A 12,358-nucleotide genomic window follows, 5' to 3' on the forward strand; every position below is an offset into this window, starting at 1 on the left:
AAACAACAGTCTCAGTATTTTGGAGAGACAAAGTACAGTTTTCTAAATGCCAAGGAGCCATCTATCTAGAAGACTCTAACAGCAGAAGATGTTGGACACAGCAGAGTGCCCTGTCAGGCTTCCCTGCTTTGTGTTAGAAGTTGTTACTAAGGCTCAGATGTTCTACATGAAAGCACTGACTGGGAGCCTCTTCCTCGTATTTTAAATGAGAAAATTATAATGTACCACACATAAGTCCCAAACACCCAATCTCATTTTCCTAAAACATAGCTATAATGCAGAAAACCTCCCCTGATTAGCTAGAAGTCTGAGAGAGCCAAGCTTTTAGCTTATCATGTTTTTCTTGAATCCATTATTTTGATCAGTATCCAGGCTAGATACTGATAATTGGCTTTTTAAATTTCCATAGAAATGTATATTCATTTTATCTGGTCAGACAATACAGTACAGATGTGTATGCAGAAAACTTTAGTTATCCCCTCATTATCACCCTCTAGTACTTCTGATAACCATACCTTATACTCTTGGAGACATAGACATCTGTATAAAACAATTTTTCTCTTTTTTTAAGTAGTTATATAAACAAAAAACAAAGACAGCATCACACCCTACACATGACTCTGGAACTTGTTTTTTAACCAATATATCTTGGATAACCTTCAAGGGATATAGATCCAGCTCATTTTTTTTTTTTTTTTTAATTTTTTTTTTTTTTTTTTTTTCAACGTTTATTCATTTTTGGGACAGAGAGAGACAGAGCATGAACGGGGGAGGGGCAGAGAGAGGGAGACACAGAATCGGAAACAGGCTCCAGGCTCTGAGCCATCAGCCCAGAGCCCGACGCGGGGCTCGAACTCCTGGACCGGGAGATCGTGACCTGGCTGAAGTCGGACGCTTAACCGACTGCGCCACCCAGGCGCCCCGTAGATCCAGCTCATTTTTATAAAATAGGAACATATTCCCTGATATGAATGAACCTTAATTTATTCAGCTGCTTGTCAATGGATGCATTCAAACTGTTTTTAATTTTGTTTTTATAGTACTGCTGCAGTGAATATCCTCCCAGTGATGCCTTTATTTCTGCCAGGCAGAGTCACAAAAGTATGGTTATGAAGGCCAGGAAGATGTCTGTTTCACAGTTCATTATGTGGTATGACACAACCAAATGAACAAAACCGTTCCCTGTCTCACCTCTGAGAACATATGTCCCCTGTACCTACTTCAGCATGGATGTCATTCTTTGAAACTTTACTGATGTGTGAGGATGAAAATGATAGCTATGTTAGTTTACCTTTCTTTACTATTAACAGGGTTGAAATCTCCATATTTTTATTGGCCTTTTGCATTTCTTCTTTGGTAATTTGCCTTTCCCCCCTGGTTTTATTGAGATATAATTGACATATAATGTAATTTGCCTTTTTTATTTCAAAACCAACCTGGTGCACTTTTAGAACATTTTATATAATCTGAATATGTTGGTCCAGTCAAATTCTGTTATGCAAATATATTAAGATCATATTGATTTGGTGATTTCTGCAACCAGTATTGATTATAAAAAGTTATTTTCTGGTGTTTTGGGGGCAAAATAGATTGTTTTCATTCAAATATTAAGCATGGGTCCATAAATTTAATAATTCACAGCAAATAATCGAGTGTAGTCTGAATCAGAGGCAATAAAAGATAATTGTTGTGCGGGGCGCCTGGGTGGCGCAGTCGGTTAAGTGTCCGACTTCAGCCAGGTCACGATCTCGCGGTCCGTGAGTTCGAGCCCCGCGTCGGGCTCTGGGCTGATGGCTCGGAGCCTGGAGCCTGTTTCCGATTCTGTGTCTCCCTCTCTCTCTGCCCCTCCCCCGTTCATGCTCTGTCTCTCTCTGTCCCAAAAATAAATAAACGTTGAAAAAAAAAAAAAACTAAGTAAACATTAAAAAAAAAAAAGATAATTGTTAATATACACATTTTTTAAACTGTGAGAATAGAACAAAAGCATTATGTATTTGCTGACTTGAATGTGTAATTTTGCAGATCTTATATAAATTTTTAAGCAATATCTTTTATTTCAGATATTTGGCGGAACTACCATTTTACCCTAGTTTCCTTGTTACATGTGTTCATGTTTATCTACTGCTCATTCCCAACAGCTCCTACCTTTGTGCTGCCAGGCATCACTCAGCCACTGTGACCTGATGGTAAAAATCACATTTAATGCACACAGCTGCTCTGAGAGCCTAGGAATGGTGCTGCCTGAAAACTGTCACTGAAGTGAGAAACTTCTCTAATGATGTACATAATTATTTCATATGGATCCTGAAAAAAGATAACATGTGGTGAATGCAGGTCAAAAGACATCCCTGCTGTTTGGGAAGGGAGGAGCCACTGAGCAGCCATGTTCCCTCTGCACCTCAGAGTTTCCTGCCTCTTGGGGGCTTCCTGGCTCCATGACAGAGGCTACAGATCCCCTTAGCCCCTGCCCAGTAGTGTTCTACTTTAGAAAGCTGGATGGAAACCGCTCCCAAGGGTCTACTAATGTGACTAAAACTGGCTGACAGCCTAGACTTTGAAAAGACTTCCCTAAATACTGGAGGGAGTGAACACAGGGTCCAGGCATCTGGGCATCTGGCTTACATGGGAAGTCCATCTGCTTGCTCCCCTGGGCCCGGGCCCCTGTTCCAAGCAGCACCTCCACTCTTCAGTCTGCAGAGTGGAGAGGCTCATGTATAACCTTAGGTAGACAACCAGCTCCAGCATCAGACCTCCTGGGTTCAGATTGTAGCTGTGAGTCCTTGGTCTCTCTCCAACTTCAGTAGCCTTTTTCTGTAAAATAAAGATAATAATGGTACCTGTTTTGTAGGATTAAACTACAGTTAACATGCTTAGCATGGTTTCAGGTGAATGCTTAATAAATGGTGGCTACCAGTCTTTAAGCCTCTCCTGTTCCTCTCCATCTGGCTTACCAGTCAGCTCTGCTGTCCCGCACACTACACCTCTGTGCAGCCTCCTGGTGTTGCTTCTGTCACAGCTGTCCCTCTGAATACCTGTCACCAGTAATGGCTGTACTTCCATCCTCTCTCATTGACTGCTCTTGGCTTCTATCAAAACCATGACCTTGGGGAAGTCAGAGGGGGCCTGTCCAGTGCAATGCATGTGGTTCCCTCCCCTCCCATGTCCTCAGTCTCAGCAGTGCTGATAAGAGCCAGACCTTCCTTCTCTTCCTGGATGACATTATTCTCTGCTTGTGTATGTCCTACCTCCTCCGTCTGCAACTCCTCCTTATCTACCTGTTGTCACTGCTCAGGGCACAGACCTGGGCCCTCTTCTTCCCTGATGGAGTTCCCCGATGGGCCCTTGGAGTTCTCCACTCTTGTGTCACTCCATGCTGGCTGACGGTTCCTTAATATGTATCTTCAGCCCAGATAGCTCCCCAGAACTTTGAACTTGGATATTCAAGGGCCTACTTTATCCCTCTTTTTTGAGCGCTCCTCAGATATTCTAAATTCTATTAAAAAATAAATTTAAAAAAATGGGGCACCTGGGTGGCTCAGTCAGTTAAGCATCTGACTTTAGGTCAGGTCATGATCTCCCAGTTGGTGAGTTCAAGCCCCATGTCGGGTTCTGTGCTGACAGCTTGGACCCTGGAGCCTGCTTCAGATTCTGTGTCTCCCTCTCTTTTAGCCCCTCCCCTGCTCATGCTCTCTCTCTCTCTCTCTCTCTCTCTCTCTCTCTCTCTCTCTCTCCCTCAAAAATAAACATTTAAAAAACAAGTAAATTCGTACACCCCAAACTGAGCTCTTAGTAAATCCTTCACAAATCTTCTCTTTCCTTCTTTCCATTGGAGTAATGCTAGATCCATCCAGCTCGTTGCTCAAGAAACCTGGGACAACTTTGATTCCTACCTCACCTTCACCACCTCTCATCAAATTCATTGCCAGTTCCTCTTGATGTTACTGCTAAAATACATTCCAGATACTCTTCACTTCTCCACTGCCACCTGGGTCACGCCAGCTACCAGCTCCCCATGGGCTCCCTGCACCCATTCTAGTCCCGCACTCTGTTCTCTGTGCTGCAGCTGGAGTGATCTTTGACTGTAACTCACATCCTGGCACTCCTCTGTGTAAAGTCCTTCAGGCCAGAATAATCACTGAATAGAATCCCAGAGCCTTCCTTCCTTTGGTACCGCCTCATCACAGGCCACCTCACCTTTGCACTCTGGGGTTTCTCTCTTCTTCTGACCTTGCTCTTCCCTGTCTCGGGACCATCACAGCTGCCATTCCCCCAGCTGGAATGCCCAGCTGGAATGCCCTTCTGGCTACTCTTCACCTAGCTAATCTCAGCTCAGCTGGAGAGGCGGTCCCTGACCACCCAATCTAAATTGGGACACTTTATTCTGTTTTACCTCAGCCTGTCCTTTTCCTTAATGCCTTTTTCTCAGTTTTGGTGTGTGTATGTGATGTGTACCTCCCACCGGGCCCCAAAACAGACCTAGTCTGTTTTGTTCCCAGTTTTCTGGCCTGTACCTGGCACACAGAAGTGTTCCGTCATCTTCCTTGAGTGAATGACCACCAGCTCCTTGCCATTGATTATAACAGGGGAGGTGGCATGGGAATTGCAGCCTAGAGCACCGGTGGCATCCATGGTGTGGCCCCCAGATGTGCCAGGTGATGCAGGGGTGGGGGCACCATGGCAGTTGTTCTTTGCCAGGCGTGGGGAGATGGGGGAAAGGGGTCCAGCAGGACTTCCCAGAAGAGTTGAAGCTCAGGGTGAGAATGTGAGATCAGAGAGTCAGAGGGGGGCCTTTATCCTGCCCTCTGTTTGCTTCTGTGAGACTCATTCCAACTCATCAGCTTTGTCTAGCCTTGCCCCAGAGTTAATCCAGGACAGAGGTCTGCAGGAGTTATGCTGAGGGAGAAGAAAAAAGAGAAATCACGAGAAATTGCACCGTGACTCCGCCTATTCATTTCCTGCTCCTGCACCCATTCCCTGGGCTTCACGCCAGCTCCTGCAGAGAAATGGCCCAGAAGCCATGGTGAAGGGAAAGCCCTGAAGGAGTTTTTGGGTAATAGGGAGGCTTTGTGCCCTCAGCTTTTGTTTTTCTTACTAAAGGCAGTAAACATCTTTGGCAGAACCTGGAAAGCACTCTGCTGTCTGTGGTGCTGCAGGTGAAGAGGCAGGAGGCCTTCCTTGGGAAAGTAGGGCTGAAAGAAGAAAGAGAAGTCTCACCAGGCCAGAACAGGCCCACTGTTCACAGGGGTGGGGACGGCCACCAGTGGCTCAGAGTTAGACAGGTGTCTCCTCACTCTACCTCCCAGGAGGTAGAACCCCTGATTCACCGACCTGACACAGGAGGAACCTCCACATACCTTCTTCTATGGAAACACAGCTCCACAAAATGTTTGGGGCCCAGAGTACCATGGTAGGGATCAACTCTGGATCTACCAGGTCATAACCACCATATATGAAATTGTTACTAAAGGAAAAAAATTTTTTTTAACTTTCAAGCAACAGATTTGCAAATACAGTTACTGAACGTTTACTAGATGTCAAGCATTGTGCTAATCTTTGTACATGTATAATTACTGCATTTGATACCTCTGAGAACACTATGAGGGAGATAGGCCCATTTTACAGATGAGTAAGCTGAGGTTTGGAGGTTAAATAATTTTCTCAAAAGCCATCCAGTTAGTCGGTGGTAGCTCTGGGACTCAAACCCAGGTCTGATTACACATATTAAATCTTTATGATGTACTTTAAAACATAATTTTTTTTTAATTTACATCTAAGTTCATTGGCATATAGTGCAATAATGATTTCAGGAGTAGAATCCAGTGATTCATCCCCTACGTATAACACCCAGTGCTCATCCCAACAAATGTCTTCCAAACATAACTTTTTTTTAAATTAGGGATGTATACCTCAAGGCCTTTTTCCATCTTATTTTTTATCACTTTCTTCCTTCACTGATATTTGTTTATCCTTTTTGAAAGCATTTTTTTTTCCTTTGAGCATTTCTCTGATTTCTTGAGTTGAATTGGAAGCAAATTCACATTATTTTGCAAATGGACACTTGGTGAATTTCATGGATACTATAAATATTAACTGCTGCTGACCATGATGAAAAGATTCACAAGCTGGATTCGTGACTGCATTTTGATCTCTCTCAGTCTTGTTTTCTCAGTAACCCTTTTCTGTTTAAAATTTTGTTTGTTTTTTGCTGAAAGGAAGAAGATTTCTCTCCCCACATCAGCTGTCATCTGCCTCTGGCTTCGGCACCTTCCCAGCCTTGAAAAAGCAACACTGCATCTTTTTGAAAAGCTAATCTCCAGTGAGAGAAATTTCCTGAGAAGGATCGAATGCTTTTTGAAAGATTCATTGCTGGTACGTGCTGGGCTTTGATTAGGAGAAAACTCCTTAAAGAGGATGCTGGGTATCATCTCTTTTTCTCAAAGCAAGGGGAAATGTAAACAGAGAATTTTAATGTATCTGCATTTTGTTGTAGAAATACCAGTGGCCGGGCTTTTCTGCATACTTGGAGCGTGTATTGAAAATGGGGGCTTCTAGATTTACTTGACTGATGCACCTTCTATTGCATATTCACAAGAATTGATATTAGAGCACACTGTTTTCAAACAATATTTCTTATTTCCATATGAAAAGTTAGTTTTAAAAAATGAAGATCTTATGAATGAGAGGAGGAATAAAACAAAACCCTAGAGGAAATATTAAAGCAACAAAAACAAGGAAGAATTCTGTAAGTTTTCTTTTGGTATAAGCCTTCCAGCCTTGAACCCTCCTCCCCCGATGTGGCTCGCCTATCCTCCCTTGTACTTGGGCCTGGGAATTTGGGGGCTCAGTGGGCCAAATGGAATGGCCTCATTGCCTAATCCAGTGTTAGGTGGCAGGGTTCACAGGCAGCCCCCAGAACCTGAGGGGTGGGGCTGTTTTCCTTTTGTAGGAGGCAACTCTGTGGAATTCATGTGCATTTTTGTAAGAGCAGGAATAAAGACCAATGCTGCCTGAAAAAAACAGTGAAAAACTAAGGGAGGTGCCTTGCTCCCTGTGCCTCTGTTTTACCAGAACCCCTGTGGTTTCTAACATGCTTTCTCATTAGCTGTCATAACCTGGGGAAGATAGGGTGCAGAGATTTTCTTCCTGCTGTACAGACGGAGAAAATTAGTTCAGAGATGGGGAAGTCAGATCTTCAGTTGGGGGCAAGGAAACTGGCAGGAGAGTGTATTCACCTCCCCACTTGAGCTGAGACTTTGGAAGGGGGAAGCTCTGAGGCTGGCTCAGTTTCCACAATGCCCACCTCCCAGACACCTTCTATTTTTTATAATTCAGTTGGAACGTCCTGTTTTCTTTCTCTTTCAAATTGGAGGCTGTGTTAGGGAATCCTAATTGAAACAGTTGCCTTCTTCCTATGTCCATTGTTCCTTGTAGGTACCCCCCAGCTCTCATATGTAACTGTCCAAGCTTTCTCTCTTACTCCATAGGCTTCTTTCTGCCTTCACGTTCTGGGGCCTCCCAGGTGACTGTGGATGGTGCTATAGTCACCGTTGGCCATAGACCTGTAAGTTAAGTGGCACAAACTGAACCCAGCTGATTTGAAGTTTGCAATGTTTGACAGGAAAAAAAAAGTAAGGAAGGGAGGAAGATAGGGACAGAAGACTGAGAGAGCAGCAGAGAGGTTTTTGTTTTTAGGAAAATGACTGCTTGACCTCACCATTCAAAAGAGTTGCATAGTACCTTACTAGGTGAGAAATAAGAATGCACCTTACATAATAATAATTATAGTAAAATTCAAAATGAACAAAGGTGTTTGTTTATATAGCCCATTTCAAACATTACTTTTATTATCAGGTAAATCTCTATTTCTATTTTTAACGTAAATGTGATGGTATAATTTAATTTTCTCTAGTCCTTTTTCCGTGGCAAAATATAGTACCTGAGTTATTTCCTTGCTGTCAGGGTCCTTATTAAATTGTCTTTAGATCCTCTCCCTGTAGATAAATTCCAGTTCTATCGACATTCTGAGTTGGTTTGATTCTGCGGCCCTTCATTGGTCCTGTGGTTCTTCTCTGAACCTCCCCCATGTCCTTTTTACCTGGGCCCTCGGGCTTGAGAGCCAGGAAGCAGGCACCCCCACGGAACAGTGCCCTTACATAGCCTTCAAGTCTCCAACTTTTATAGTTTGATCTCCCCTAGGCAGACAGCTTCGAAGGCCGTTGATCTACAAAAGTATTTATCAGGATCATGTGTGTAGATTTCAGAGCTTCCATTATGGTCAGAGGAGGATTCCAGAGGGTGCTATTTGGTTTAATTTATTGTGGCATTGGCAGGATGTGACCTCTCTATGCCTTATCGTTCAAGGAGGTAATTACAGTGCAGAGTTGCAAGTCCCTGGTTGGCGTGGGCTGTTCTCCTCAGGCATCCTGGGGCTGCAGTGCTAGAAAACCAGGCAGGCTGGAAGATGGCTATGACGTGACTGAGTGATTAGAAGGGTAACCTGAAGAACCTGCTTCCTAATTGCATCATCTCATTCGTTTATCACAGCATGTATCTCCGTGCAGTGACAAGGCCATGCAGAAGTATCAGAGAGATCTCCTAGACTCTGCTAGCAGGGTCCTGCTGTGTTTGCCTCCAGAAGAAACTTGATGCCTATTACATTAGGGTTGGATTCTGAGAGTAATTAAAGTGTGATGGTCTACGTAACTTGTATTTTATATGGAGCACTGTTAATTATGTTTCCATCTTTTGGGACTGTCCAGAAATAGCCCTGGAAATTCTATAGTTACAAGATGTTGCAAAAACAAAAGATAAAAGTGTGGTACAGGTTGTACAAAGGGAAATGATCTCCCCAAATGTTCTTTGGCCTCTCGGTGACTTGAAAGCTTGGTATTTTCTTTTCCCCTTTTTTTTTTTTTTTTGGTAGTTCATTTTTTATTATTTTAAGTTATTAAAATTTTTTTTAATGTTTGTTTATTTCCAAGAGAGAGAGAGACAGAGCGCAAGTGAGGGAGGGGCAGAGAGAGGGGGAGACACAGAATCCAAAGCAGGCTCCAGGCCCAGAGCTGTCAGCCCAGAGCCCGATGTGGAGCTCAAACCCACGAACTGCGAGATCATGACCTGTGCCAAAGCTGGAGGCTTAACCAACTGAGCCACCCAGGTGCTCCTTAATTTTAATTCCAGGTAGTTTACAGACAGTATTAATATTAGTTTCAGGTGTACAATATAATGATTCAACACTTCCATATATCACCCTGTGCTCATCACAAGTATACTCCTTAATCCCCATCACCTCTTTAACTCATCCCCCACCCACCTCCCCTCTGGTAATCATCAGTTCTCTAGAATTAAGAGTCTGTTTTTTAATTTTTTTCTCATTCTCTCATTTTTTTCCCTCTTTGCTTGTTTGGTTTCTGAAATCCACATATAAGTGCAATTATATGTTATTTGTCTTTCTCTGACATTATACATTAAGCATTATTCTATCTCCATCCATGCCATTGCAAATGGCAAGATTTCATTCTTTTTTATGGCTGAATAATATTCCATTGTGTGTATATATATGTGTGTGTGTGTGTGTGTGTGTGTGTAATTGTGTGTATATATGTATATACATATATATATATATTTTTTTTTTAATTGGTGTTCTTGTATTCTTTGGGTAAATACCCAGTAGTGTGATTGCTGGATCATAAGGTAGTTCTATTTTTAACTTTTTGAGGAATCTCTATACTGTTTTCCATAGTGGCTGTACCAGTTTGCATACCCCCCAACAATGCCCAAGGCTTCCTTTTTCTCTACATTCTTACCAACACCTGTTGTTTCTTATGTTGCTGAGTTTAGCCATTCTGACAGGTGTGAGGTGTTTGATTTGTTTTTCTCTGATGAGTACCTTTTCATGTGTCTGTTGGCCATCTGTATTTCTTTAGAGAAATGTCAGTTCATGTCGTCAGCCCATTTTTTAATTGGATTATTCATTTTGGAGTATTGACTTTTATATGTTCTTTATAAATTGGGTACTAACTCTTTATCAGTTATGTCATTTGCAAATATCTTCTCCCATTCCATAGGCTGCCTTTTAGTTTTGTTGATTGTTTCCTTTGCTGTTCAAAAGCCTTTTATTTTGATGTAGTCCAAGTAGTTTATTTTTGCTTTTATTTCCCTTGCCTCAGGAGACATCTAGAAAGAAGTTGCATGTCTAGAAGTTGCTGTAGTCAATGTCAAAGAAGTTACTGGCTGTACTCTCTCCTAGAATTTTTATGTTTTCAGGTTTCAGATTTAATTATTTAATCCATTTTGAATTTATTTTTGTGTGTGGTGTAAGAAAGCGGTCCAGTTTCATTCTTCTGCATGTAGCTGTCCAGTTTTCCCAACACCATTTATAGAAGAGACCATCTTTTTCCCATTGGTTTTATTCTTTACTTCTTTGTCAAAGATTAATTGACCATATAATTGTGGGTTTATTTCTGAATTTTCTGTTCTTTCCATTGACCTATGTGTCTATTTTTGTGCCAGTACCATACTGTTTTGATCACTACAGCTTTGTAATATAATGTGAAGTCCAGAATTGTGATACCTCTAGCTTTGCTTTGCTTTGCTTTTTCAGGATTGCTTTGACTATTCAGGATCTTTTGTGGATCTATACACATTTTAGAATTGTTTGTTCTAGTACTGTGAAAAATGCTATTGGTATTTTGATAGGGATTGCATTAAGTTTGTATATTGGAAAGCCTGCTATTTTCCATTAAGACAGGCACCAACCTAATATTACCTGAATTCTAAATGCATATATATCTTTTTGACTTCCAAAACAAAAACAAGTTTTCAAAACCTGCTTACTTTTGAGACTCACCCTTTGGCTTCCATGGGCTAGGCTGGCCCCAAGTTCATGGCCACCTGCTGCATGTGGTGGCTCCTAAATAAATTGCAGTATTAACCTCAGTTTGTCATTTACTGTGCATACTGACACCTTTCAAAGCAGATGGTCTTGTGTTTTCCTTGACAGAATACACACTTCAAGACCATAATCTATAGCTTCAGACCTACCTTAAAAACTAATGTCACTAAAAGCAGTGAAAACTACTTGCTAATTATACAGGGGTTTTTTTTGACACTGGTTTCCCAAGGCTGACCCAAATCAGAAGGATGTTATGTTTTCTAGCTACAATTCTGTCTGTGGAGCCCAGAAAGCTATTGTTTATATTCCACATTTGAATGAAAAGTGCTGGCTGGGTGGCACAGTGGTGCTGTGCTTGGCTGCCCTGCTGCATGCCAGGGCCGGGATGTACCCTCGTTCCCATGCCCTTTCATTCTACTCCTCTGTTGGCTGACCCCACATGCTGCCTGCCCCCCCAGCTGGGTCCAGAGGAGCTGGTCCCTCATCTTCACAGATAGATTTGCCCATGAAAGAAGGGAGGAGAGGGGGAAGGGAGACTGGGTTCATTTTGTTTTTGTTTATTCGGATTTTAAATCTGAAAATACTCCTCATATTCTCTCCTACCCAAAAGTCTTCACAGCTCAGTTAAAATTCTTTATCTTGTCAAGTATGCCTCAATAAAGCCGGGGGGGAAATTAATTCGTAATCTAATAACAACTTAAGAATAAAAAACATGAAGGTATCTCAGTGTCCTTGTTAACCTCCCTGATGTGAGATAGAATATGTTCTTGTCTTCGTCCTCCAAAGAGCAGTTGTAGCTACTTCAAAAAGAAAAACTTCCTTTACACAAAATTCCAAGCACAGTTCCCCATTAATAAAAGATTATACTAAAGAATTAACTCCAGATCCCAGATGATGTCAGTTTTCTGTACTTGAATAACTTCTTACCAATGTTCTAGGGTTTTCTTTTCCATATTTTTCATTAGAAGTTTTTTAAGCATTTCTTTTTTGAGTGCTTTAATGTGGCGCATGAATTTAGCAGTGATCGAATTGAAAGTGTGGTGGCTTATGCTTGTAACAGAAAGGTAAAGAATCTGCATCTCGTACAGTAGTTGCACTTCCCATCATTGACCTCTGGGGGGCACCAGACCCCGCTCCCACCCCCCCCCACCCCCCGCCCCAGCATTGTCTCTGCAAAGGAGGCCCAGATTGCAAGTGCTGCTTTACTGTTGGGGGGTTCAGGACTTTGCAATGGACCAGTCAAATGAAGGGAGAGAAAAAACAAAAAAAAGCACAGTGTTCGACCTGGGTTTTAGTGCCACTTAGTCACTGAGCCAAGAAGCAGCTCTCAGGTTGAGGGACCATCTTCCTGCTCAAGCTGCACAAGCTAACTATATAGAGTCCACTGGGCGAGGCTAGAAAGAACTTAAGGTTTTAGGGATCTTGTTCAACATCCAGAGCTGGCATCCCTTTGTCTTAACGCCC

The 12,358-nt window shown here is 42.3% G+C and overlaps 1 protein-coding gene across 10 annotated transcripts in view; it reads left to right on the forward strand.

Moving 5' to 3' along the window:
- Positions 1–12,358, forward strand: part of FANCC (FA complementation group C) — a 260,904-nt gene that overhangs the window by 208,210 nt on the left and 40,336 nt on the right. For all 10 annotated transcript variants that reach the window (XM_047830487.1, XM_047830488.1, XM_047830493.1 and 7 more), the window contains one exon: positions 6,213–6,369. In XM_047830487.1, the coding sequence (XP_047686443.1) occupies positions 6,213–6,369 (157 nt within the window). The remainder of the gene's footprint in view (positions 1–6,212; positions 6,370–12,358) is intronic.

This window comes from Prionailurus viverrinus, chromosome D4 (genome assembly GCF_022837055.1).
Source record: "Prionailurus viverrinus isolate Anna chromosome D4, UM_Priviv_1.0, whole genome shotgun sequence".
NCBI lineage: Eukaryota > Metazoa > Chordata > Mammalia > Carnivora > Felidae > Prionailurus > Prionailurus viverrinus.